Source organism: Taudactylus pleione, unplaced genomic scaffold (assembly GCF_031769625.1).
Source record: "Taudactylus pleione unplaced genomic scaffold, aTauple2 ptg000497l, whole genome shotgun sequence".
NCBI classification, from domain to species: domain Eukaryota; kingdom Metazoa; phylum Chordata; class Amphibia; order Anura; family Myobatrachidae; genus Taudactylus; species Taudactylus pleione.
The window spans coordinates 317,752-344,802 of NW_028284899.1; the positions used below are offsets into that span (position 1 = coordinate 317,752).

General features: G+C 46.7%; 1 protein-coding gene across 2 annotated transcripts in view; it reads right to left on the bottom strand.

Moving 5' to 3' along the window:
* Positions 1-27,051, bottom strand: part of KDM2A (lysine demethylase 2A) — an 80,096-nt gene that overhangs the window by 25,320 nt on the left and 27,725 nt on the right. For both annotated transcript variants that reach the window (XM_088449838.1, XM_088449837.1), the window contains exons 8-12: positions 26,003-26,096; positions 25,619-25,772; positions 17,353-17,468; positions 17,115-17,241; positions 16,422-16,933 (exon numbers count right to left, since the gene is read on the bottom strand). In XM_088449838.1, the coding sequence (XP_088305964.1) occupies positions 16,422-16,933; positions 17,115-17,241; positions 17,353-17,468; positions 25,619-25,772; positions 26,003-26,096 (1,003 nt within the window). The remainder of the gene's footprint in view (positions 1-16,421; positions 16,934-17,114; positions 17,242-17,352; positions 17,469-25,618; positions 25,773-26,002; positions 26,097-27,051) is intronic.

The window sequence follows — 27,051 nt, forward strand, 5'->3', positions numbered from 1 at the left end:
TCGATAATCTGGATGCCATTTGTCCTGACTCAATGCTTGTGTCAACTAACCCTAAAAATGTTTCACTTATTTTCTACCAGGTACTGCATCTTGTGTAACACCATATCAGCCATTACATACACATCCATCTGCTCAAATTGCTTTTTGCGCACTGATAACCCCCCATTCTGATACGCTGATTGCATGCCAGGGTGGTAACAAAACTGGATAAACACTGAAAAACTTCAATGGGACCTGCTAAAGCCTCACAAATGGGGCAAGGTAGCATCAGCTATTTCTGACCAGGGAATTGTGGCAGTCTAAAGGATATGCTCATAACATGGACGCATTCAGGGAACGCTGTTTCCGTGGCTATTCCGCTGTCACTGCAGCATTTGGACAATGGAATGATGATGGTGCCACAGGAACAGTGACCCAGATTATTGTAATCAAGTGATATTCTTGATTTTCTTGTTACTAATCTTAAATGATGCTCCAACCAATCAACTCCTGTCATGTGTTTGAAAACTGTCAGGAGCTTATTGATTGGAGCACCATTTAAGAGTAGTAAGGAGTGATAAGAAGAATATCACTGGTTGATAAATTTAGAGCCAGTGTTCCCCATAGCACAGGGAGGGAGCGTGTCCCCACTATAGAAGGTGGTGGTTTCTTTGGCAAAAAATGGCAGTGCTCTAACATGCTCGTCTGACCTTGTCTTGAGAGAGAGTAGTTTTGTCCTATCTTTCTCATCTTAACAAATAAAATCCAATACATTGATAACGACATCTGCAGGACTCTTCAAGCCTTCCAAACAAGAGCACCAAATGGTATACACCTACTAAATTACTCCCAAGTCTCTGTGGCAGGCCCGGCCAACCTGTGGCTCTCCAGCTGTTGTGAAACTACAAGTCCCAGCATGCCTTGCCACAGTTTTGCTATTAGGGAATGCTAAAACTCTAGCAAGGCATGCTGGGACTTGTAGTTTCACCCACAGCTGGAGAACCACAGGTTGGCCAGGCTTGCTCTGTGGTATCATCCTGGATTATTTAAGTATATAAACATTTAGAACATGTACAATAATGTATTTGGGCCTAATTACTTATCTGATTTGTTTCCTTCGATAGGGATACTGAGCCTTGTCTGTGATACAGGGCCCCCCTCTTACACAACCCGCCTGAAACATAGACCGGGCTGTACATTAAAGCTAAGGTGGCGTAATAAAGAGTTAATATATTAATGTACCGTATGTTAATGCAGAGATTACATCTGGTGATAAGTGAATGTGGAATTCTATAGCGAGGTAGCACTACAAATGCATTGTAGTTTGCAGTACTTATTTGTAGGGAAAGGACTGCTTTCATTTTTCCATGCACATTAATACTAGAGATTAGCGGTTCGGTTTTGGCTCAGATCTTCCCACCAAGTTTGGGTATCTGAACGAGATAAAATTTTCATCTTTCACAGACAAATATGACCCTTTGACCGTGAAAGGTTTTGCCTCGCTCTGAGATCTGAATTTGTCGGGAAAATCTGATCCAAAACTGAACTGCTCATCTCAAATTCATACCAGACTCTGTTGTACTGCTTTTACACCGAAGTCCCAGGTCTGAACCGGGATTTGGAAGAGGTTTCCAAGCCGGATCAGACCTGGGACAGACACTTACCTGCTGCGGCGCCAACTCGGGGTATTGCTGGGTTGGCACCGTTCACACCGGAGCCGTGTCCGCAGTGGATGCTTGGAGATTACATAATCTCCAAACGCCACTGAAGCCGGCCAATCGGGCAGCATGTGGAACGATCCGGGTCATCGTGACCCGGATCGTGCCGTTTACACTGCAGGGTGCCACGGGAACGACCCATGGCCAATACTCCAGTTGGATCCCCGGGTCCCTGGACCGGGGTGGATCCATTAACACAGACAAAGATCCCAGGTTGATGCGCCTCAACCCGGGATTTTTAGGTCGGTTTAAAAGGGGTATTACTGGCTGTTGTCGGCCATTTTAAACATTGGTATGTACAAAGGGGGGGTCACAAAAAAGGCCTGCCTGAGGAATAACCTCAGTGACTAAGGGGTACTTAAAATGTGCACAGGCTAGCACTGCCACATCCTAGTGAAGACTAATAATGCTGGGCATACACGGTCATATAAAACGTCTGTCAGACAGACATTTTTCTCTGACAAGCCGAAACCATCAGATATTGCGGTCATACACTGAGATATTTCCGTGTATATGGCCAGGATATCTGCGTTCCTTTACAGGGGAGGAAACATTTCCTCGTTCTTCCCCTGTGAAGGCCGATAATTCGAGGTTGTTCAAACCAAACACACTGTACACTTATCTGGGTGATCCGCTGATATCCCGCAGATTGGCCAGATAATTGTATACTATATAAAGGTGCCCATCCACTAGGCGATTTATGTGAGCGATTGAATAACGATATCGTTAGCAAATTGTTTGTAAAAGTGTCTTAAACGACCAGCGATGCATGTGCCCGCTGGTCGTTTAGAGACATCTATCATCGTGCAAACATGCTGGAGAATCTGACAATAACGTCAGGTTGAGCATGTTTGCAGATGATTGATGAGCCTGCAGTGAATGACTGCTGTATGGCCACGATTTCTGCGTTCCTCCCCTGTGAAGGAACTGGGGAAATGACGGCTGGTCGGCTGCTGCAGCACATACACTGCCAGATACTTCTGACTGATTAAAGGATTTTTCGAACACCTTGGGCTACTTCAGTATTGTAATAATTTCTGCATGTTCGCTGCAATATACTGTTCCATTAACAAACTGATTAGGGGATTATGGGCCGATTGGGCCCATAATTGAACAGTGTATGCCCAGCATTCATTTTAGAAACGTTTATTTAGCACAATGCACTGGAACACAGGCAAATCAATTTCTGGAGGTCATAAATATTCGCTAAGAAAGGGTGCAGTAATGTTCACACACTAAATCACTTATTAATTACATTATTATTATTATTAATTTACTTGGTAATATTAAGATTGTTTCACACAAGAGACCTAAGTGGGCTTGTTCTGGTTTAGCTGGCTGTTCAATTGTACGGATGATCTAAGCCAGTGGTAGATAACCCGTGGCACTCCAGCTCCTGTGGAACTACACATCCCAGCATGTCCTACCACCGTTTTGCGGTTAGGGCATGCTAAACCAGTGTTTCTCAACTTGAATCTTATAGGTACACCAATACCTCTTTTACACAAAAACCCTGGGTCTACCCAGGTCCCATGTCACTGAACAGGGGTTTTTAAACAGTGTCACTGCGGCTTGAAACCCATTCAGCCGGCACTTGGAGAGGTAATCATCTCCAAGCTCCTGGAATGTAGCACTCTTTATGCAGTTAACAGGCTCCCGTTAACACTGCCCCTCAACCCGGATCCAACCCTTCCTGACAGCCGGGTTAGAAACCCTAGTCACTGGACCCAGGTCACACTGAGTAGCAACCCCGGTTAACCTGGCAATAACTCAGGTTTTAGCTGCGGTGTAAAAGGAGTACAAGAGCAGGTTTTCCAGGTTACCAGCTTATCCCTTTAATAAATAACACGCATGAATTACACCAGTTCTGTGGCTGATTAAAACCAGGTAAAATGGAGACTTTGGGGTAAACTGACTAAAATGCAGGTTTACAAAAGTGGAGGTGTTGCCCACAGCAACCAATCAAATTATAACCAGAATCTGATTGGTGGCTATGGCAACACCTCCACTTTTGTAAACTCTCACTTATGTAAATGTACTCCTTGAAGTCAGCCAGCCACAGGATATGTGTACTCATGTGTCCCTTATCTGGCAGCCTATTCCCTGGTCTCCTCACAGGGTAACATGCAATAATTAGCACCAGCTGTTAATATTTTAAAATGTGTTATTTACACCTGTGCTCCGGTATGGAAATACAGGAAACTTGCTCTGTTGATTTCTGGGGACTATAATTAGGAAAGACCAGTCTAAGCAGAAGTGAAGTGCATGGGGTTTGTGGTGACACAAAGGGTCAATTCAATTTGGGGTGAATCACTAATGGTGCCTGCAATATTGCAAATTTTAGTCGGCAGCCCCATAGGGGTATGTATTAAATTATACAATTTAAGACTAACGTATGTGCGGCACAGGAGCGCACTAATTGGAGTTGAATTGAAAACAGATGCTGCATTTGTGTGGACTAATGCAGTGGTTCTCAGGGCCGCACACAGGTCACCCAGCAGGTGCCCAGGTGTAGTCATTACTCACCGACACATTTTAAAAGATCCACAGGTGGAGCAAACTATTTCACTTGTGATTCCGTGAGAAGACCTGGAAAACATGCACTGTTTGGGGTCCTGAGGACAGAGGCCCTGATTCAGAGCCGGACGCTCTAACAGAGCGTTCGCTCTGAATCAGGGCCGTCCCTCCTCCTTTTTGGACCACCCACAGCTATAGCGAGTGGCCAAAATGATGGTCGCGATGGTCAAGACCATCGCAACGAGACCTTTGCGGTAGGGTCTCGCTGCCGCAAGCCCTGGAGTGCTTTTGGCTCGATCAGTACCAAAAGCACTCCCACTGACATCACTAGTGATGTCAGTGGGGCCGGCCCCAGATGGTAGGCGTTCCCATGGGAACGCCTCTGTCTGGGCAGTCACGCCCCCCAGCACGCCCACCAAAGGGGGCGTGCTGTCAATCACCATCGACAGCACGCCCCCTTTGGTGCGAGACCCATAACGACGGCTTGGCCGTTGTTATTTGGGTCTCGCGTATGCGCACTTGGGCAACATCGACCCGCTTGCGAGCGCTCAGCGCTCGCTCGCGGGTCTGAACCAGGCCCAGAGTTTGAGAACCTGTACTCTAATGCATTGCCAAGCGTAACTATTACAGGGTAGAAGTTCTTCCTTGTAGATTCTGGCTGTACACCTTTGTTCCTTACTGTGTGTGTTTACACGCGTTACAATAAGCAATGGAAAACACGCTTGAACAGCATTACCTGTAACTTTGAGCTAGTTCACATGCACTTTTATTTTTTTTATATAGGCATACAGCAGCAAGCGGGAGCATGACATGTCATGCTATACCTGCTCTAGCAGGAAATATTTGTGCTGACGTAGCCTTAATCTCAATCAGTACTTCTCAAACATGTCTAAAGGCCTCCTCAGCAGTGGATGAATTCTAGATCAGTGCTTCTCAAATCAAGTCCTCGGGACACACTAAAGCCGGCCCCACATCTAAAAGAATTCTCTCTCCAGCCAGCCAACTAGTTGGAACAAAAAACTGGTAATGTATGGGAGCGAACGCTGGTAAACAGACGAAAACGGTCCTTCAGACAAGTTGGTTAAATCCGGTAGCACTGGTCTAGATATCCTGAGTGGAGCACAGGTAGACAGATTGTCAGCACTCTAATAACGCCAAGGGCCTGACCAACTCTAGGTTTCAATCCAGATAAATTGCCTGTCTATGGCCCAAATTCAATTAGCCGCGAAAAGTCCATGACTTTCCGTCTGTTGTATTTTCTGCCGCATTTGCCTGCTTGGGATGCAAATTTGTTGCATGTGTGTGTCCGCGTTTTGCCCTAACAGGGAGACCGCAAATAGTACACATTACAGATGTGTACTATTAGCCCTCATAAACTTACTTTGGGCCATATTCAATTAGCGTCGAAAAGCCGTTTTCGACGCTTATTTTTCGCTGCCTTTCACTTTTCCCCATATTCAATTTTAGCGTCTTTTTGCCGGTGGCGAAAACCCAATGTAATAGGTGAAAAAAAATGTCGCCTATGAATTCCCAGTGGAAAAAAGTGCAGAATTGCGGTTTTGGGGTACAGAAACCACTCTGCACCCTTTGTACGCCACCCTTGATGCTATCTCCTTCAAAAACGCTGAAAAATCCTCAAAGGACACCCCAAAAAAGCACTTTGAAAAAGTGGGCAAAACAGTTCAAAATGGGGGCACAACTTCAAAAACTAGCTAAATAGCTTGGGGGGGGTGTTTGTAAGTATGGGGGAGGTTTTTTTGATTGCAGGTGCTTGCTGAAGGTGCGTTTTTTGGTGCACTTTAAAGCTTGAATGTAGTGATTTTGAACTATGTTTGCACCCATTTTCATGTACCCCAAATTTGATGGGACTACTCATTTTTAAAAAAAAATAAAAAAAGTAGCAAAATGCTATTCTTCTCTAAGACGCAATAAAACAGCTATTGAGACCATTTAAACACCCCAAATACCTTTTGCAGGGCTATTCGGGGGAACCCATAGCCATCCCCCATGTCTGAGCATCTTTTGGGGGGTATCAGGCAGATTTCCCCAAAATTACTTTTTTTCGCTCATTTCACTTTTGCCGGGTCACGTTTTCTCCGATTTTGAGTGCAATACTTTATCGCAGCCAAAACCTCCGATGACGGCAAAAAGTCCGGCAACTGAGTTTTCGCTGCAAAAAATGTAATATGGCCCAAAGTGTCCTTAATTTGTGTTAAAAGCTTTCTATACGCATATTTGTAAAAGTGGTGAAAAATTATAGAAACAGTATTTTCTTGGTTAAAATAAATACTCCAGTCAAGTTTGGGGTGCTTGAAAATGGGTGCTAGCATATTTGTGTGTCTCTAAAGTGCACTTTTAGAAAAAGTGAAAAATCCACCTGCTGCATGCACCTGCAATCCTAAAAACACCTGTCCCATCCATACAGGCACCCAAGAAACCTATTTCGCTAGTTTTTTCCTTGTCCCCTCACCTTTTTAATTTTCGCCCCAAAAATTACATGCTTTTTTTGGGATGTTCTGGAGGTTATTTTTGGCCGATTTGTCCTTTGGGGGGCGTCCAAAGGGTTCTGAATAATTTCCCCACATTTGCACCCAACATGCTCTCGCACAGGGAGAGCCTCAAAAAAGTGAGGAGACTACAATGCTTGGACCGTTTTATAAGCACATAAAGCAATGTCCAAGCACTCACCATACAGGTGTAGGCCAGACTCTTATGGTACGTACAGACGGGACGATCGACAATAATATCGTTGTTCGAACTCCCAGGTGTGCTGGACGATCGATAATCGATCATCCAGCACACCACCAACTACTATAGGGATCAACGCAATCAACGTTCGCGGGTCCCTATAGTAACCTGGTCGATATCGACCAGGTTGGTCTGCGTGCACGGGCGATTCTCGATATCGACCATAAGTGCCTGCACATCGCAGGTCGTTGGGCACCGAAAAAATCCATAATATGAACTATAACGAAATGATAGTTATCGTTCATTTTCATCGTTCCGTTGTACGCACCTTAATGAAAACAAATCTGCGTTTGCATTTCTCTAAACAAGTTAATGGTTCAAAGCATTTGTGAACCAAAATATACAACAATAGTGGTAATCTCTCGCTTTATATTAAGAGATATGAGCCCAGGGCTCAAGTCAGTAATGAACAGTACCAGGTTCTGGGACCTCTCTACACTCTCAGGAATAAAGACATATATGATGTCATACAGACAACTCCCTCCTGATAACAGCTGTTCACTTAAAGCACTCATTGTTCACTGTAAGAATATATGAAACAGTCTCATGAGATAGAAGTGTCAGAATTACGAGGCACACTAGTAAATAATCCCGAGTCTCATGAGATAGGGTCAGGGAGTCTGTACATGGCACAGCGAGAATTATACATGCACTAGTAAATAATACAGAGTCTCATAAAATGGGCAAGTGAGTAAAGACACTGTAAACACACTTTAGATTAACAGTAAAACCAACCACACACTAGAACAGTAGTCTCCAACCTGTAGCTCGCGGTTTTAATTCTGGTAGCTCACCTAGCTGCAGTACTGCAGAGTAAACTAGGAGCAACTACGTCAGGTGAGTACCGCAGTTGTGCGTCCCTGTGGTTCCACCCATGGCGTCTACGCTACGGCAGTGCCCAGCCCTGCCGGAAAATCACACAGCAGCCTGCCTATACAGTATATTTTGCTCCTCTACTGCACGTACCCTCCTTAGAGCCGGTAATTAACAGTGACATGTGCCTGTGCTTAAATGTTTATTTGCAAACTACAACAATATCACTAACAATTAAATGCATTATTGTTTTCTATGAAACATTTCTTTCAATTTTCCGTAAGTGACCTTCAATTGTTCGGTTATTAGCCAGATTTTGTTTCTACAATTTTAGTAGCTCTTCAGGAGGTTTAATTTTACTGAAGTAGCTCACACCTCAATTAAGGTTAGCGATCACTGCACTAGAATATCTGGTTGCCCAGCCCTGCATGGGTGTCCACGCTATGGATTGCTAGATCACATGGGACCCAGTAAGAGCAGCCGATACATCACAAAGCAATGTCTAACAAGATTGGCAGGCAGTTTTATTCAATACAGGAAAGATTGGTAAGACATCCACAGGGAGTATGAACAGAGGGCCTGATTCAGACCCGGACGCTATTTGCGGCCGCTCGCTCTAAAAAAAGGGGCCGGATATTTAAATTGAGCGCTCGCTCTTTGCGGTGTGAGGACGCCTCTATGTCTGTGCTAGCGTCCGCTAAATGCGCTCGCTATTTTTTTCAAGACGCCCCTTTGCCGTTCGCAAATCACATCATCTCCTGTTTTTATTAGATTTATCGGGAACATCGAACGGTATCTGAACTGCTCGCAGCGCTTGAGGTAGGAATTCCTTCCCGTAATCACTGCGAGCAGTTCAGGCTAAAAGACAACCAAGTGACGTGGTCGATGACGCTCCTTTACTAGTTATGCACTCCCATTAAACGCCCTTTTGACCGTTGGGCACGCCTGCGTTCGCACAACCACTCCCCCGTTACCACCCACAAACGGTACATTCTGTCACTCAAAATAGCAGCCCCTCTGTGTTTTACGAGCGCACGATTTCCGACCGCAATGACTGGTTTGCGCATGCACATTGCGAACCATACGCATGTGCAGTTGTGCGACCATCGCTCAGAACGAGCGTGCGGACGCTTACGAGCGGATCTGAAATCAGAGCTAATGGTGCACTCTCAAGACTAGTTTTGCGCATCGAGTGGCACTAGACAGCGGTGCCTGCTATCTCCTCTAATAGTTGTGTTTTGCATGGAAGCACTGGCGAGTGTATTAGAGACAACAGTTGGGTAGAGTGACCATAAATTAGCTTCATCTGTGGCCATCTTGCCACGGCCACAAATCTGGTGATATCTACATAACGTCATAATGAAATTTTAACAGTTTGGACACCTATCGCAATTTAAAATTCAAAATTAGTCATCTTGAGTCCATCAACACCAGCAGAAATCTATATAATAAGCATGTCTCTGTCTGTTTGTTTTGGACCTAGCACCACCAAATTTGGCATGGTGGTGTAGTTTGACCAGGATTAGGTTTTGCCTAGGTTTGCACTTAATCAGGGCCACACGATATGATATGATTTATATTGTTATCGGTCATTTTTAGGAGCCTTCCCACCCTACATAGGGACCCAAGATCGTTGTTCGAGGGTCCCTTGCCTGTCGGTGGTTTGGTGGTGTGCTGGATGAACGATAATGATCATCCAGCACACCGGGAAGGTGCAGGACAGTCAGCGATATAGTTATCGTTGACTGATCGTACCGCGTGTACGCACCATTACATTACACAGGTTCCAGGGCTGGCTCCAGTGGAAATTGTCGGTCTGCCAAAAACCTGTGTGAGAATTACAAATGTATCCTTTTGATCGCACAGTGGCCATATTACACATACAGATGTATCCACATACACCTTTACTAAAATCTAGCCATATAGCAATATTTGCTATGCCTTTGAATCTGCAAATTAGCGACGCCTTGAGATTTTACTTTAATCTGCTACTATATATGAATACTTTTTTTGCAGGAAAAAAAAATTGGGATCCATCCTAATAGGCTCCTAGTGTATACTTTTCTGTGAAGCCTCTTAGCCGTGCTGGCATCTCGTGCCAAATTAAGATAAAAAGGAAAGGTGTAAGAGGACACATCTGTGTATATAGGGATAAACATCCAACATGCACTCACACAGAGCCCTGTGTGTTTGCATGCAAGGGCGTAACTAGAACTTTGGGGGCCACATAGCAAGAGGTAAAAAACACAAAATTTGCCCCCACACAGAGCCCATTCAGGTTATGCCACACAGTAGTAGTACCCCTTATACATTATGTCACACAGTAATGCCCTTTACAGATTATACCGTATAGTAGTAGTGCCCCATATAACACAATATTCTACACAATAGCAGTACCCCTTACACATTATGCTACAAAGTAATGCCCCTTACACATTATGCCCCCTCCAGTAACTCGCCTCCCTCCAACAGCCTCTCGCCTCCCTCTGTGTGCCATCAGCAGCCAGCAGGTGTGAATTTAGGGCGGCTAAGTAATTACTGTTGGTGCAGCGGCAGACATGGACAGACAGCACTAGCGCAATTTGAATCTGGCGCCAGCCACGAGCCAATCGGAGCTTGCGGACCAGCGGCCAATCAGGAGCTGCCACTGCTGATTGGCTGCCGGGCTGCGAGCTCTGACTGCCTCGCAACAGTCGGCGCTGTCCCTCCTGGTGTGTCTGCCGATGCGCCAGCTTTAATCAGCTAGCAGGCCGGCACCAAATGAACGATGCTGACAACGGGGGCCCCCTCCGTGACTCTGACTGGTTTAGCCCACCTTGTGTGCGTGATTGGTTGCATGGAGAGCGACCGGCCACAAAGGCAGCTCGTGGAATCATACCAGCCGCAGCCCTTGCGCCCACGGTAGTTACACCACTGTTAGCATGCATGTTAGCAAACAGTTGGGTCCCTTTCTGGATCAGTGGAATGTGGCTATAGGTGAGGACAATGTAAACAAATAAAGGCTACAGGTGTACTTCAGGGTCAATGCCGGGTATCCCAGCTGGTTACAAATAGGCTCCAATCACTATTTAATTTCAGCTGGCACCCTTCCCAAATTCACTAGGAGTTGTGTTGAACAATAATGACACCACCTAACATTAACTTACATTTCCTTCTCTTAATAGACAAGTCGAAATTAGACCTTCAAAAATGGTTAATACTCTCTTTCCTAAGTAAAATAAATGTTATCAAAAAGATCCTATCTAAAATCCTTTATGTCTTCTAAACCGCCCCGATCCTCAACTCCATAATTATTTTAACAGTGCTTCAGACAGCTGCCGGGGACATACTTTTGGGGAAAGGGAAACAGAGATACAAATATTACATTTTATTTTGACTGAAATACAGAGGTGGTCCCTGTTTTAGGAGTTACCATCATTCTGATTTCATTTATTGTATAGCGGACCAGACCCTAGACAGGACAGTGGATTAGTATTGTGAAATTTTGCCTCCTAGTCTCTGGCACTCGCATAGAGTCCCTGGTCACATCACCCTACGGCTGGACCCACATTGCCACGCTGGGAGACATATAAAACCTACAGTTTTTGTTCTCAGTAGACCGATTCCTCTGTAATTCCACTAATACATAATCCAGATTTCCAAATATGTAGAACCATGGCCACAATCAGAGACCTCGTGGAGTGGCCATCATTTGGATGCTAGAGATGTTCAGTCCTTTGAAGGCCTTAAAACTACCTTAAACCTTCCAAACCATGAATTCTAATCTAGACTAACCGCCAAGCCAGGTATTAATTCCCAGCATTAACGACAAAAGCGCACACTTTGCAAAGAACACATGCTTTAAGAACACATTTGTGCATCATCTTCAAATCAACCAGACTCTTCATCTCACAAATCTTTATGTCAACTATTAAAAGGTCTTTTGACTTGGAATTTTGAACTAAGCCAAAGTCTGGATGAGGCTCCCAATTTTCACAGATGTTCATGTAGCAGTCCTGTGCAGGAGACATATAGTTTGAAGCAGTCTCCGGGGGGTATAGATGCCCAAGTACTTCTAGCGAAATGTTCCCTGGTACCAATGACACCACTGCTGGAGATGCACCCAAGCTCAAGGAACAGCAGCTGCAGGTGCTACAGACTGAATGGATTCTGGCATGAAATTGAACTCATCCATCTCCAAATGTGGTCATCCTCCCATTCCAAAAAGAATTTAATTTTATATGGTTATGTAGGATGTGACAGTCTGGTGCAGCAGATACATACTCAGTCACTAGGAACTATTGCTTGGAGTACAAAATATTCAGAATCTTTACCTGTACCCAGTACGTCACAATGTCCTACCCCTAATTCTGACCTAGCGAGACTTCCCAATTTAGTAAACTCAACATGAATTCTCTGCAAGCGTTATGGCTCCCATCCCAGGTCACAACCTAAATAAGAACAGAAACACAAACAAGTTTCCATAATCCTCAGAACTCATCAGAGCTCCTATTACACAATGCTCATTGTTTTGCTCTTAATAACTCTACTGATCTCCTTGAATGTTTAATATTGTTTACATTGCTTTTTTCATCTCCTTCCCGATTTTAATTTTTTTTATATACAATTCAGCGATAGTTCATTATGTTTAAAATGACACCCATAGCAGCTTAGACATGGGCATGCTCTCTTTTCCTTAGTAGGCATACTGTATGTTGTACACACTGTTCATGTGAATTCATTTTCAATCTTTAAAAACTGATTGCATCTCAGGAGGCAGGGAGCAGAAATGTTGGAGCCGTGGCTCTAGCACCCTATCGGAGCAACAATTGAGCGGTGCACAAACAACTGAGTCTCCGCCATTGTATATAGTACAGCGGGAGGCGTAGACTAGTCATAATTTTATGCTATGGAGTAGATAGATGTGTGTCTGCCTGTTGTTTTAAATGACGACATTAAGTTGACTCGTCAGATAGTGTGCGATGCTTGCATTGCACAGGAAATCACATTTACTCTCTCTATGCTCAGTTGTTTGACATCCCCCCATGTTTTAGATCATTGGACCAAGCCTAAAACAATCCTGATATACTGGGATGGTGGGTGATTAAGACCATATATAGTGGGGTGTGGGGCTGTGCAATTAACCTATACACTGTGGGGGAATATGCTGGAAGCCCTATATGGATGATATAGACTGGGAGGCCTGCATGTCACATGACCTCAATATACTGGCATACATACAAAGAGCACTGTATACAGAGGAAATGATGTGCTTTGATAGTAGGCAGAAATGGTCATTATATACAATGGGGTTCCAAATACATTTCAGCACATGGCAAATTTAAAAATATCAAAAAGACCATTGACTGGCCTGTGGTTTTCTATACATGCAGCATTTTAGCCTTCATGCTTTGAAATGTCATACATTGAAAACATTTTATTGTAACAATTTATGAGCTGTTCCTACCAAATCCCCTTCTGTAGAAAATCCCCTCTGAATTGGTGTGTAGCCGGTGTCCTGATGACTACATCTGTAGAACACCTGACACTAAAGCCGGGCACACACTAGAAGATAGGTCGTCCAATCCAACGAACCAGACGACCTATCGTCCAGTGTGTACCGGCTATGGGCGGTATTCAATTAGTTTTGTACCTGCGGTAAAGTATTGCATGCCGGACTTTTCGCCTACATCCCGTATTTTAGCTTATCGTGCGCGCCCCTGCTATTCGCCTATTCAATTCCAAAAAAATTGAAAACGGAGACACACGAAGTCAGAACAGGCGGAAAGTGGTGTCAGAATCGGGGAAAGCAGTCTGAACCCATTGGGGATCAATGTAGTAGTGCCCAATTGAAATGGGTATGAAATACCGCGGTTCGATTCCCGTCAGCGTCAGCCCGACATGAGCAGAGTTCAAAGCAGCGGAAGCCCGACAGCGCTGGAAATCCCGATCGTGGATAGGTGAGTATCTACTACCCTAAACCCCCTAACCCTCCTTAGGGGTGCCTAACCCTAACCACCCCCTTCCCCGCTGCCTAAACCTAAGTCCCCCCCCGGGGGTGCCTAAACCTAAGTCCCCCCCCCCGGGGATGCCTAACCCTAAGTCCCCCCCCCGGGGGTGCCTAACCCTAAGTCCCCCCCCCCGGGGGTGCCTAACCCTAAGTCCCCCCCAAGAGCCCTAAACCTAACCCTCCCCCCCGTGGCTGTCCGCTCGCGGCGCCCGGCATCACTACGATCGGGATGCCGGGCGCCGGTCTCCCTAGCCGTCGGGGAAATGCGGGCGTCTACATCTAGACGCCCGGCATTTCACCCTTGCCGGGATACGACAGTCGGGAAGCTGGCTGCCGGTATTTAGGCAGTCGGCTTCCCGATTGCATACCGCCCAATTAGCCCTACTAAAACTATTTGGGGTACTTACGTTTGCACAATTGCCACTAATTAGCGTCTTTGCACAAGTGGTGAAGAATGGCATAAAGCAGTATTTTGAAAATAAGTAGGCATGTCAAATTTGAGGTACAGGAAAATGGGTGTAAGCGTGTTTTAACGTCGCTAAAGTTAACTTTTAAATAATGTGAAATTACACCTGCAATCCCCAAAACACTTGACCCCTTCTTAGTGCACCCCCAGTACCTTATTTCACTAGTTTGTGAACTTGTCCCCCAATCGGCGATACTTTTCAGACAGGCGAAAATTTGCAATTGGGGCGATACTCTTTCGCGGATCTCGGCTTTTCGCGGTTAAACACGGGCCTATGTCGCTAACAATGCGGTCGCTAACAACGCATGCAGGTCAGACGGGCGATATTGCCAGCGAATGCAGCATGACCACCGCCGTCGCTACTGGCATTAGCAAGTGTGTACGCACGATGTCGGCACCCCCGCACGACACATCGGCTGGGTACACGTTGTTAAGTGTGTACCCAGGATTAGTTCCCGTCAATTACTGGATCCTGTCATCTTCTTAAGAATCTCACTGACCAGCCACATGGTAACCTGCAGTTTTGGCTGGGTGCGCCTGCTGCTATAATCTCAAAGGGGCGCATACCCTGAAAAGTAATGCGAAGTCCCTTGTGGCAGCAATAGACATATCATGTTGCCAACAACTAGCCTAGGAGGATCACTTTAATAATACATTGTGTCAACTGGCTTATTAATATCCGATTTAGGGGACGTTACCACCAGAAATGAACGTTATGTCCTAGCCAGCCGCAATCATTGTCACTGTAGTTACCTATGCAGCCATTCTCACTGTGCTAATTATGGCGATTTCCCCAGTACTTCATTTACAGTTAGGTCCATAGATATTTGGACACTGACACAAGTTTTGCTACTTTAGCCGTTGAACAAAATATATTCAAGTTACAGTTAATTATTGAATATGTATTTAAAGTGCAGACTATCAGCTTTGATTTGAGGGTATTCACAACTACATTGGAGGAAGGGTTTAGGAATTACAGCAATTTAATATGTAGCCTCATCTTCTGCAAGGAATCAATTGAAATTGGACAATTGACTCAAAAGCTGCCTCATTGACAGTTATGGGCTATTCCTCCATTATTACTAATATATATGGACCTAACTGTACATAGAAATATTTCGGAGAAGCAGGATTATTAGAAGGAATTCTAGGTTCCTTATTACATTTCATTTAGCTCGTCTCCAACAACAACACGATGGCATTGATTCTTCATTCACTGCATATTTATTAATTAGGTAGATTACGTCTTACCTATGATCTTATGCAAGTGTAGCTATTCTCTCACAACACTACGTGGGGACCGAGCCTAGTGGGTGTAATGGCCAGGCCACATGTATGGGGGAGTGCTAAGCAGAAGGTGAAGGAGGAAAGGCCATTGCAAACGGCCTACATTTGCTGATAACCTGTACTACATACATTCATCCGTACTAGCAACCACTAACTAGAGACCCAGACTGGGATCACAGAACCTTTAAACTACTGTGTAAATATGAGTCCTTCGGAGAGAGTTGAATAGTGCAGGGAAGGAGCTCCCAGAGCTATTCAATTCAGGGCATTGTTAATTCGAAGAATGCCCTAAACATGGTGTTTAGTCGCGAGAACCGGCATTCTCCGACTTAAGTGCTTGGCACAATGCTGTTGCCGCCACGCTAAGGGCAGAAAACAGCATCGCGCCAGGAGTTTTGTCGGATTTCTGCTCGCACCCCAGGAGGTGTGCGAGAAGAAATCCCTCAGTCGGGCTTAACAGGGCACTGAATTGAATAGCTCTGGGAGCTCCTTCCTGGCGCTATTTAAATCGCGTTCAATTGAATTGAGCCCTCAGAGACTTACTTATACTAGAACAATTTCCCACCACAATGATATATGCTTTTTTATGTTCAACTATACATTAACTTAAACAGATCATAGAAAGTGACCACATGCATTAAACAGAACAGCTAAGCCGAAACCATCCGCAATATCCAGTAGGTCTCTAAATGATCACCTGCAGCAAAACAAACCAGCAGGTAGACCGAAACGTCATCTCGGGAAGACTGTTTTCACTAAACTAGTTAAGCAGCAAACTTCCTGCTTAAAGTGGGTGTTTTTTTTTTTCCCCAGCAACAACCGTAGGGCACAATAATAAATTGATTGGCGCAAAGACACGCCTAGTAGACTGTACAGACACAGAGGATCATCTCAGAGTACTCACCTTGATGTCCAAAATCAGTGCATCCGGGTCATGAATGCCGTCAGGCAGGCACTTCTTGTGTGGAGGAAGGGATTCAAGCTTCTTTACAAGACAATGTAAGCCTTCAATCTCAAACCATGTCAGACATTGTGGCGTAGAGGGAGGAGAGGGTGAGGGTGGAGTGGGCAGTGGGAGAGAAGGGGGTGGCGTGAGAGGCTGGTGTGCTGCAGGGAGGCTGGCAAGGAGTAGCCTCTCTGTGCGTTGATGGCGAGCTTGCGCTCTCTGCCGCCGCTCCCGCTGTCGCCGCTCCCGATCTCTCCTTCTCTGTAGCTCTCTTTCAACTTTCCTGCGATCTCTCTCCCTTTTCCTTATTCCTTCTTCTTCCTCCCAGTCTTGATCCGATGAGTCGTCGTACTCAGATGATGAGGAAGAGGTGGGTGAGGAAGATGAAGAGGACGATGAAGACGAGGAGGAGGAGGAGGAAGAGGAGGAAGATGGAGTGTCTGGCCTCCTACGACCATTCAGCTCCAAATCTGTAAGAGAAGATAGGGATTAGTGTGCTTCTCCTACTAACAATAAAATAATAAAAATAAAAAAATAAAAAAAGTACAAAAAAAATATATATAAAAAAGTTGGCTGAAAATAAAAACAAAAAAGTCTAAGAAAAAAAATGAAATAACTTGTTAAAGCTTTTGTATTTGCGCTACTACCCACCCATGCTCAGCGATTCCCTCTGGTAGTCCTTCGTGAGATGAGAGCGTCTTGTCATGCAATAAACATATCTCTCCAACACATACCAGCACATCTCATAGTAAAATGGATAGCGGAACTTTGTAGGAACCTGGGGAGGTTTAAAAGGAAGGAAAATAAATAAGTATTATTTACTGGAACATTTGCACCTTGATCTATTGCCTCATTGTCTGGCACAACATAGCATTTTCTTCGGACTTACTCTCGTTCTATCTTCAATGCTATAGATGCGTAGCTGCATTGGGATGTTGAAACTATGCAGAAAATTCCCTCCAAAAACGAGAGTGTCCTGAGGAGTGTACACAGCATGAATCCATCCTGTGGAAGCACAACACACAATCAGACAGCAAGCACAAAGATTCAGTCAACATCTACAATAAACAGAACATAAAAACAGGATTTTGGTACTTACCGTTAAATCCATTTCTCCGATTCCACAGGGGACACTGGAGCTTCATGACAGTGGGGTATAGACGGTGGGTTGAGTTGAGCCTGGAACTTTAAAAATCTACAAGTGTGACTGGCTCCTCCCCCTCTATGCCCCATCAGCCCCAGTTTTAAAGAACTGAGCCCGAGAGGAGACGGAGAACAGACTGAAGAACAGAGAAGGAGAACAGGAAAAGAAACAATCCAACATACTGACACACTGCAAGAACACAGCAGGCTGCAGGGATAAACAGTCACACAATGAGAACAGACCAAACTGCAACAGAACTGAAGCAGAACAAGCAACTGAGAACAGGCAAGAAGCACTGGGTGGGCGTCCAGTGTCCCCTGTGGAATAGGAGAAATGGATTTAACGTTAAGTACCAAAATCCTGTTCTCTCCTTCATCCACTAGGGGACACTGGAGCTTCATGACAGTGGGGACGTCCCAAAGCTACCCTCCTGGGGGGGGGGGGGGAAAGAGTGCTGAACCCCCTGCAAGACACTACGACCAAAATTTGAAGCAGAAGCCGCAAAAGTATCAAATCTGTAGAAACGTACAAAAGTATGAACCGAAGACCACGTCGCTGCCCTACAAAGCTGTGAAGCTGAGACACCTCTACGTGCCGCCCAAGAAGTACCCACAGAGCGCGTAGCATGCGCAGAAATGGATACCGGCGGTGGTCGAGCAGAAGCAACATATGCCTGACGAATAGTCAGACGAATCCACCTGGCCAAAGTTTGTTTAGACGCAGGCCAGCCACGCCGATTAGCATCATAAAGGACGAACAGAGCCTCTGATTTACGTAGCCCCTCAGTACGGGACACATAAATGCGAAGTGCCCGAACCACATCCAAGGAGTGAGAATCCCCAGAAGAGTCCGACAACGCTGGTACTACAATCGGCTGATTCAGATGAAAACCCGAGACCACCTTGGGCAAAAAGGAAGGCCGGGTACGAAGTTCCGCCCGATCTTCGTGAAAAATCAAGTAAGGGGAACGGCAGGACAAGGCTCCAAGTTCAGACACACGTCTGGCCGAAGCCAGGGCCAATAAAAGGATCATCTTCCAAGTCAAATACTTCAATTCCACCTCCTGCAAAGGCTCAAAGGTGGATGACTGAAGAAAAGATAAAACAAGATTCAGGTCCCAAGGAGCCGTGGGTGGCACAAAGGGGGGCTGAATTCTAAGTACCCCTTGAAAAAAAGGCTGAACCTCCGGAATCAGAGCTAGGCGATGCTGGAAAAAAATAGAAAGAGCAGAAATCTGCACTTTAAGCGATCCCAAGCGTAACCCCGCATCGAGGCCTTTTTGAAGAAAAAGAAGAAGACGTGGTAAATGAAAAGAGGAAGTGGAGGATCCACGACCTTCACACCAGGAGATATAAGCCCTCCAAATGCGATGATAATGCGCTGATGTTACCGGTTTTCTAGCCCTAAGCATGGTAAGAATGACCGACCTAGGAACTCCATGGCTTCTTAGGATGGCGGTCTCAATAGCCACGCCGTTAAACGAAGCCGCCGTAAATCCGGGTACACACATGGACCCTGTTGTAGAAGGTCCGATCGTAGCGGAAGAGGCCAAGGTTCGTCTGCCAGAAGGAATAATAGATCAGAGTACCAAACCCGACGAGGCCAATCCGGAGCCACTAGGATGACGGTGGACGACTCTCGTTTGATCCGCTTGAGAATCCGAGGGAGGAGCGGAAACGGTGGGAACAGGTACACAAGGCTGTACGGCCAAGGGATCAGTAAAGCATCCGCTCCCACCGCTGCCGGATCCATGGTCCTGGAGCAGTAAAGGGGTAGTTGATGATTTATCCGAGATGCCATCAGGTCTATCTGTGGCTTCCCCCATCTGCAAACCAGTTGATGAAAGACCTCGGGATGAAGGGACCACTCCCCGGGATTAAGATCCTGACGACTGAGGTAGTCCGCTTCCCAGTTGTCGACTCCCGGAATAAACACTGCGGAAATGACCTCTACGTGTCTTTCTGCCCACAGAAGGATGCGACTGGCTTCTCTCATTGCCATCCGACTGCGGGTTCCTCCTTGGCGATTTATGTACGCCACTGCCGTGGCGTTGTCGGATTGTATCCGAACCGGAAGTCCTCGTAACAGAGGAGCAGCCTGTATCAAAGCTCTGTAGACTGCCCGCAGTTCGAGAACATTGATTGGTAAGAGGGACTCCTGCTGTGACCAAAGCCCCTGGAAGTGATTGTCCAGAACCACCGCTCCCCATCCGCGGAGGCTGGCGTCCGTGGTGACCAAGGTCCAATTCCAAATTCCGAAGCGCCGACCCGCTAACAGATGCTCCGTCCGAAGCCACCAGAGCAAGGATATGCGGGTCCGGGGAGACAGACGCACCAGTCGATGCATCTGTAGGTGGGACCCGGACCACTGAGACAGAAGATCCAGTTGAAATATTCTGGAGTGAAATCTGCCGAATTGGATGGCCTCGAAGGAAGCCACCATTTTCCCCAGGAGACGGATGCAAAGATGCACAGATACTTTCCTGGGTCTGAGCACCAGACGAACCAGCTCCTGTATGGCTATGGCCTTGTCCCTTGGCAAGAATATACGAAGCAGAACAGTGTCTAGAATCATTCCTAGGAACTGAAGTCTCTGGGACGGCATCAACTGAGACTTCTGGAAGTTCACAATCCATCCATGTTGAATGAGAATCTGATGTGTAAGGGACACTTGGTGTAAAAGGACTTCTGCCGTCGGAGCCTTGATGAGTAAATCGTCTAGGTACGGAACTATCGTCACCCCCCGAGAGACACCATGACGGCCATCACCTTGGTGAATACCCTGGGAGCTGACGAGAGACCGAATGGCAGGGCCTGAAACTGGAAATGAGCTTCCCTGATGGCAAATCTGAGGAAAGCCTGGTGAGGAACCCAAATTGGGACATGCAGATAGGCGTCCTTGATATCTATCGACACCAGAAACTCTTCTGCCTCTAGTCCCGCAATGACAGAATGGAGAGACTCCATCTTGAACCTGTGAAATGAAAGATACTGGTTCAAGGATTTCAGATTCAGAATGGGTCTGACTGACCCATCTGGTTTCGGAACCACAAAAAGGTTTGCGTAAAACCCTTGTTGTCTTTGTGCAGTGGGAACCGCCACAAGGACCTCGGCCAGCAAAAGTTTCTCGATCGCTTGACGCAAAATTAGTTGCTTCAAGGGATCGACGGGCAAACCTGTTGTAAAATAACGCCCAGGAAGAGTGAAAGCGAACTCGATCTTGTATCCTTGAGATACCAGATTTCGAACCCAAGTGTCTGGAGAAGTCAGTCTCCAAACCTCCGAGAAACGCTGGAGGCGAGCCCCCACCTTCGGATTTCCGAGATGGGATGGGAGCCAGTCATGCCACAGGCTTGTCTGCTGGCTTGGGATCTGGACGGCGGGCAATATTTGCTTGACGTCCTCTAGCACGGCCTCCTCGCCCCCCTGAGGACGAACCTCGCGATCGTCCCTGAAATCTTGCAGATGCTCGAAAGGAACGAAAGGAAGGTCCCCTAAACGAGCGACGCGGAGGAGGTGCTGATGAAGGTAGAAAAGTACTCTTACCTCCAGTGGCCAGCGAGATCCATTTGTTCAGCTCTGGACCAAATAAAATATCGCCTGTGAAAGGAAGAGCTTCCACTGCTCTTTTTGAGTCCGCATCCGCTTGCCAGACACGAAGCCAAAGTGCCCGGCGAGCATAGACCGCCGAAGCAGAAATCCTAGCGCCTACCTGGCCGATATCTCTGGAGGCGTCTCCTAAGTATACAGCAGACTCCTGAATATGTTCTGCCAAGGTAATCAGATCTGCCCGCGGAGTGCTGGATCTAAGACCATCAGTCAATTGTTCCGCCCACTTTTCCACAGCCTTGTTGACCCAAGATCCTACCAAGGCCGGCCGGAGAAGTGCACCCGCGGCCGTATAAATGGATTTCAAAGTGGTTTCTAATCTCCGCTCTGAGGTTTCCTTCAATGTAGTAGCTCCTGGAACAGGTAACGTGGTCTTCTTTGACAACCGAGAAACCGAAGAATCCACAGGTGGCGGGGTCTCCCACCTCTTCCTATTTTCCATAGGAAATGGGTAAAGAGAGAAAAAGCGCTTAGGAATCTGGAATTTACGGTCCGGATTCTGCCAGGCTGCCGTCATCTGTTCGTCCAACTGGAGAGAAACAGGGAATGTGACGGCCATCTTCTGTGACCTGGCAAATAAGGAGTCTAACGATTCTGGAGCTTCCTGGCCAGAAATCTTAAGAACTTCCCTTACCGCTAGAATGAGTGCGTCAATACCTTGCAATGCCTCAGGTTCTTGTGAGTAAGTCTCTACGTCTGATTCGTCCAGCATCTCCCCTTCCTCCTGAGACGAGTGATCCGCTGCCGAATCCTCATCCGACTGGAGAACCGCCAGAAGAGCCCTCTTCTTAGATGAGCGACTTACCGTAGCTTCAGGAGCTTTAGACGCAGAACCCATCGCTTGAGCAAGGCTATTCACCGAGCGGACTAAATTCTGAGCCCACGCTGGTTCTGCTAGAAAAGAAGGGTGAGATGTGCCAGGTAGATCTCTGGCAGCCTCCCGTTTCCTACGGGAAGCGGCTAATTCAGAAGAAAGGTCCGCCATGACCCCTGCCAAACTATTTATGAAGGAGGGAGTGACAGACTGCGTGTTAGCACTGTCTGCTTCACACGTCTCGCACAGGGAAGACCCTTCGGAGCGAGCATGGGTAAATTTCTTCCTGCACTTAGTGCAGGAAAACAGCTTTTGTGATGCAGTTTTTTCTGTCCTGGATGTCATCATGTACTCACAGACAAGCACCACATACAACTCAGGAATGCAGAAGGAGTATAGGGAGAAGCAGAATTACAATAATGCTACTCAAGTATGGGAGCAGACAGAGCAATAAGGGAGGAGCAGAATTTCAATAATAATGCTACTCAAATTGCAGGCAGAGCAGTATAGGAGGAGCAGAATTTCAAGAATAATGCAACTCAGTAACAGGGGCAGACAGGCATATAAGGGAGGAGCAGTCAATAGGACCAGAAGGTAGTTAAAACCACCCTCTGTAATTACAGACCCCCTGTAGAAGCTGTCAGATTTCTCCTCTCCCCCTCCGCTCAGTGCCTTCAGGGAATGTAGAAGCTCCTCTCTCTGAGGCGCCACTCCCGTTCAGAGCGCGCCAAACTAGCCCAGGCAGTGAAGGAGGAAGAGGAGGAGGGACCTATAAGCTCCTCTTCCTAATGGCCGCCGCTATTGTATGCGCGCGGCATACACTTATACAGTGGGGACGTCTCATGTGTCCCCGCACTGACAGCGGGGGCCAGCGGCACGACCGCCGCCAGTGATAAACGTGCCGGTGCCTTTTACACAAGCACCGGCACGCAGAGGCAGGACCGCTGTGAGCGCGCCTACCTAACAGCAAGCGCCGGTGTTCTATCGCAACACCAGCGTGGCACTGACAGCCGCGCGCTGTATTCAGACCCAGCAGATTATTTACACCTCTCCTGCTAGTCAGGAGAGGTGTGCTACTTACCGGGCTGCTGCGGCCAGAGCGCTGGGCAGTGAGAGGAGAGCGGGGACCTGGACACAAGCCAGTGTTAGCTGTGGCGGGCCCCGCTGAGTCTGATGACTCCTAACTGCCTAAAGCAGCCTCCCCTCCATAGGGTGACCGGACACAGGCTGCAGTAGCCATGTGGTCCCCTCTCTGGCGGCTCCCACGATGCAGGCAGACTGTCACAGCCAACAGTCTGCCTGTCCTCTTGCTTTGTTTTTCTTTTACATTTTTATTTAATTTAAAGGGCTGGAGACAGCCCCTGTGCACCGGCTCTACTCGGGCACATTCTAAAAACTGGGGCTGATGGGGCATAGAGGGGGAGGAGCCAGTCACACTTGTAGATTTTTAAAGTGCCAGGCTCAACTCAACCCACCGTCTATACCCCACTGTCATGAAGCTCCAGTGTCCCCTAGTGGATGAAGGAGAAACACACAAATCACCTGTAGTATATAACACACTTCGGCCTGTCGTATATGGCTCCTAGGCCTGAAAAGCTCCTCGTACAGAGACTTCAGCAAAGCATTATGGTCATACACTGAAGTGGGCGGCTTAGTGAAGGGCCTGAGACACGGCTCAGTGAGGTATGTTTTTTTTAGTCTACACTGCATATATGCCAGCATTGATACCGACAAAACGAATTTGAATGCAGATCGAGGCAATTTCAGTGGGCGTTTTTGGGTGGTAACAGGGGGGGCAATGAGATACGAGCGTGTCACGATCAGCTTTTGCCAGGTTCAGCGATAGCCATGTTCAGACGGAGATTCTGCGCCTCCAAAGGGCTGTTGCAATCTGCAATGGTGCGCCTTAATGAGCACAGCGGTAGATAAGAGCCGCAGCCACTGGCGTCCCTGTACAAAGTCCATCGGTTGTGGCATTAGCCTAAAAACACAGTCACTCTGCAGGCTTCCATCATTTTAAACGTTACAGAGGAGAGACGTTTCTTTAGTAGTTAGCCCCTAGGTGGCCTGCTCTCGAGGAGCCTCTACAGCTGTCATGGTAGCAGTGTCCACCAGATTGGAGGAAGGAGAAATGAACAATACTAACCACTATTGTGACAGCTAGTCACATTTGTGAATTATGGACCTGATTCAGACCCAATCGCGAGCGGCTGTCCGCTCGCAAGTGGGTCGATGTTCAGGACTGAGCATGCGAACGATGGAGGGAGCTCCGTCGTGCGCATGCGCCAGACGCGACGAGCGAAGGAAAGTCCTTCGCTCGTTGTGTCTGATCAAAGGGGGCGTGCTGTCGATGTTGATTGACAGCACGCCCCCTTTGGTAGGCGTGCCGGGGGCGTGCCTCCCTGACGGGTGCGTTCCCACGGGAACGCCTCCCGTCAGAAGCCGGCCCACTGACATCACTAGTGATGTCACTGGGAGTGATTTTGGCTCTGATAGAGCCAAAATCACTCCGGAGCTTGCGGTTGAAAACCTCAACCGCAGGCTCCAGCTCGCAGTTTCGATGGTCGCGATGGTCACGACCATCGCGGCCATCAAACTGCACGCTCGTATAGCCTGTGGGTGGTGACCCACAGCTATACCAGCGTCCAGGACGACGCTCCATTTTCATGGAGGCCGGCCCTCATTCAGAGCGTGCGCTCTGCTCAGAGCGTACGGCTCTGAATGAGGGCCTATGTACACTGAGGTAATATGACTAGCAGCCTCAGCTACAGTTCTGTACTACGTCCTGCCTCCACGTCTAATGAGCTTGTGCCTTCACGTAGTTATTCAAAGACTTTTACGACTGGTAACTTAAGGAAATAATAGTACATGTAAGTGGTGAAAGGTGGTGGCAGCATTTTGCTAACACCCAGTAATTTACAAATATATCAACACAGAGGATATGCAGTAAGCAAACAGTCTGTACGGTAACACAATTTTACAAAGTTAAACCAGACATGGGTTTAGCTGTACTGAGTAACATACGATGGTGGGTACACAGTGACAGAAGAAAGCGATTATACATAGGCAGGGACTTATTCATTGTTAGCATAACTTACATCCCTCTCCCCAATGGTCCAGTTATTCTTTATTTCTGGTCTCTACTTAAGCATGATTTTATGGTGAAGGGGCCTTTAAATCAGTTTGCATTTCGGTATATAGTCAATGATTTCATTATTGGTTTGTTTTCAGTAGTCATGTAATTGAGGTTAATAAAAACAAGCCATTGCCATCCACAATACCCCGAGGGGTCTATTTACTAAGCAGTGTTAGGAGACAGAGTGAAAAGTGATAAGGTGCCAGCCAATCAGCTCCCACCTGTCATTTTTCAAACACAGCCTGTGAGATGACAGGTGGGAGCTGATTGGCTGGCACCTTATCACTTTCTTATCACTCTGTCTCCTAACACTGCTTAGTAAATAGACCCCTGAGCCTGAAGGGGGACTAGCAATGCAATGTATTACTCAGTGATGGGATCTCAAGTCTTCCAACAAACAGAAGCATATCTGATAGAAAACCATGAAACGTTATATAAATCTCTGGTTTGTACCTGAAGGGATGACAAATGTGTAGCCTTGCTTTAATTCCACACGCTGACAGTCGTTCACCCTGTCTCCCAGGAAGATGTCCCCTTGTTTGCCTGACAGCAGCCAGTTCTCATACATCTCCAGGTTCTGGTCTGTAGGAGGTATCAGCCAGAAAACCTAAGGGACAAGCATAGAAGTCATGTGCACTGTATTCCTGTATGTGTTTAGGTGAGGCAAAGCAGGACTTCGCTGAAGCATCTATTAAAGACACAGTACAAACGTGGGGTCCGTTAAGGTAAAAGAAAAAAACTACAAAGCTCCCACACACAATGTAGTATTTCTAGCTGCCTGTATTGCCAATTACACTGCAAAGACAAACGGGACACATTTGGGCTACAGAGGATTACCTTGCCTCCTCTGAGGATGTGGTACCATACAGATGTGCCCCCGAAATCCACATGGAAATCAGTGTAACAGCCCCGCACACTCATCAGGCAGTACCTATAACAAACAGGCAAAGGTTATGTGTATATATACACCTACATATACATGGACATCCTTGTAACCATTTGGTTATAGAGCTTATTAAGAAACATTTGACTTGTCCTTGTGGTCACTGTGTACGAACATACTTGCATTGTTACAAAAACAGCTTTTGCTAAATAATATGGTCGAGGGCCAAGTAAATGATTAATGCGTGCATCCTTCTTTCAGTTTTTCAGCATCAGTGAGACAGGAACCCCTACAAACATATATGGACATCTTTCCCCCTAGCAGGAGGAGCAGAGATGACAAGAGAAACTAAGGTTTCTTAGAGGGGCGTGTAAAGCGAAGCTATCACTTTATTGGATGGATGAAGCAGCAGCTGTCCAATCAGATGCCACTTATCTCTCAGACATATGATGAATGCGTCTCAGCGCTTATGGTCCTACAAGTGGGCTGCAAGTGGTGTTAAGGATCTTTGCATTATTAACAGTGCTGTCTTATGTCAGCAAACACAGGTAAACCTTAGTAGTGGAGGAGGGCTTCTTGACTCCCCCCCCCCCCCCCCAAAACAAAACTGCTCAGAAATTGCTCGGGTGCCACCGGGTTGCCTGATCAGCACAGCAGACACTGAGGAAGAATGCAAGTAAGCCGAGTGGCCAGAATGTCCTTCCAGAGATGCCCAGTGGGACGACCATGTCTGAGAAAGCCCAGCCTGGTTATGAAATTGCCATTTTATATAACCTGGTGCATATATGTATGCATATAAACTAGGTATACACTGCTATATTCGGACGTGTGCTAAAGTCTAGTTTACAGTTAGCCTTTGACAGTCATTCTTCAAACACTGAAAAAACAATGGAAGAGGAGGAAGCAGAATTAGGGTGCAGTTTGGTGTGGTTTAAAGGTTAATAATGTTTAGTACAATACACAGAAAGAAGAACCAGGAACTAAGCACCCAAATCAAATATAA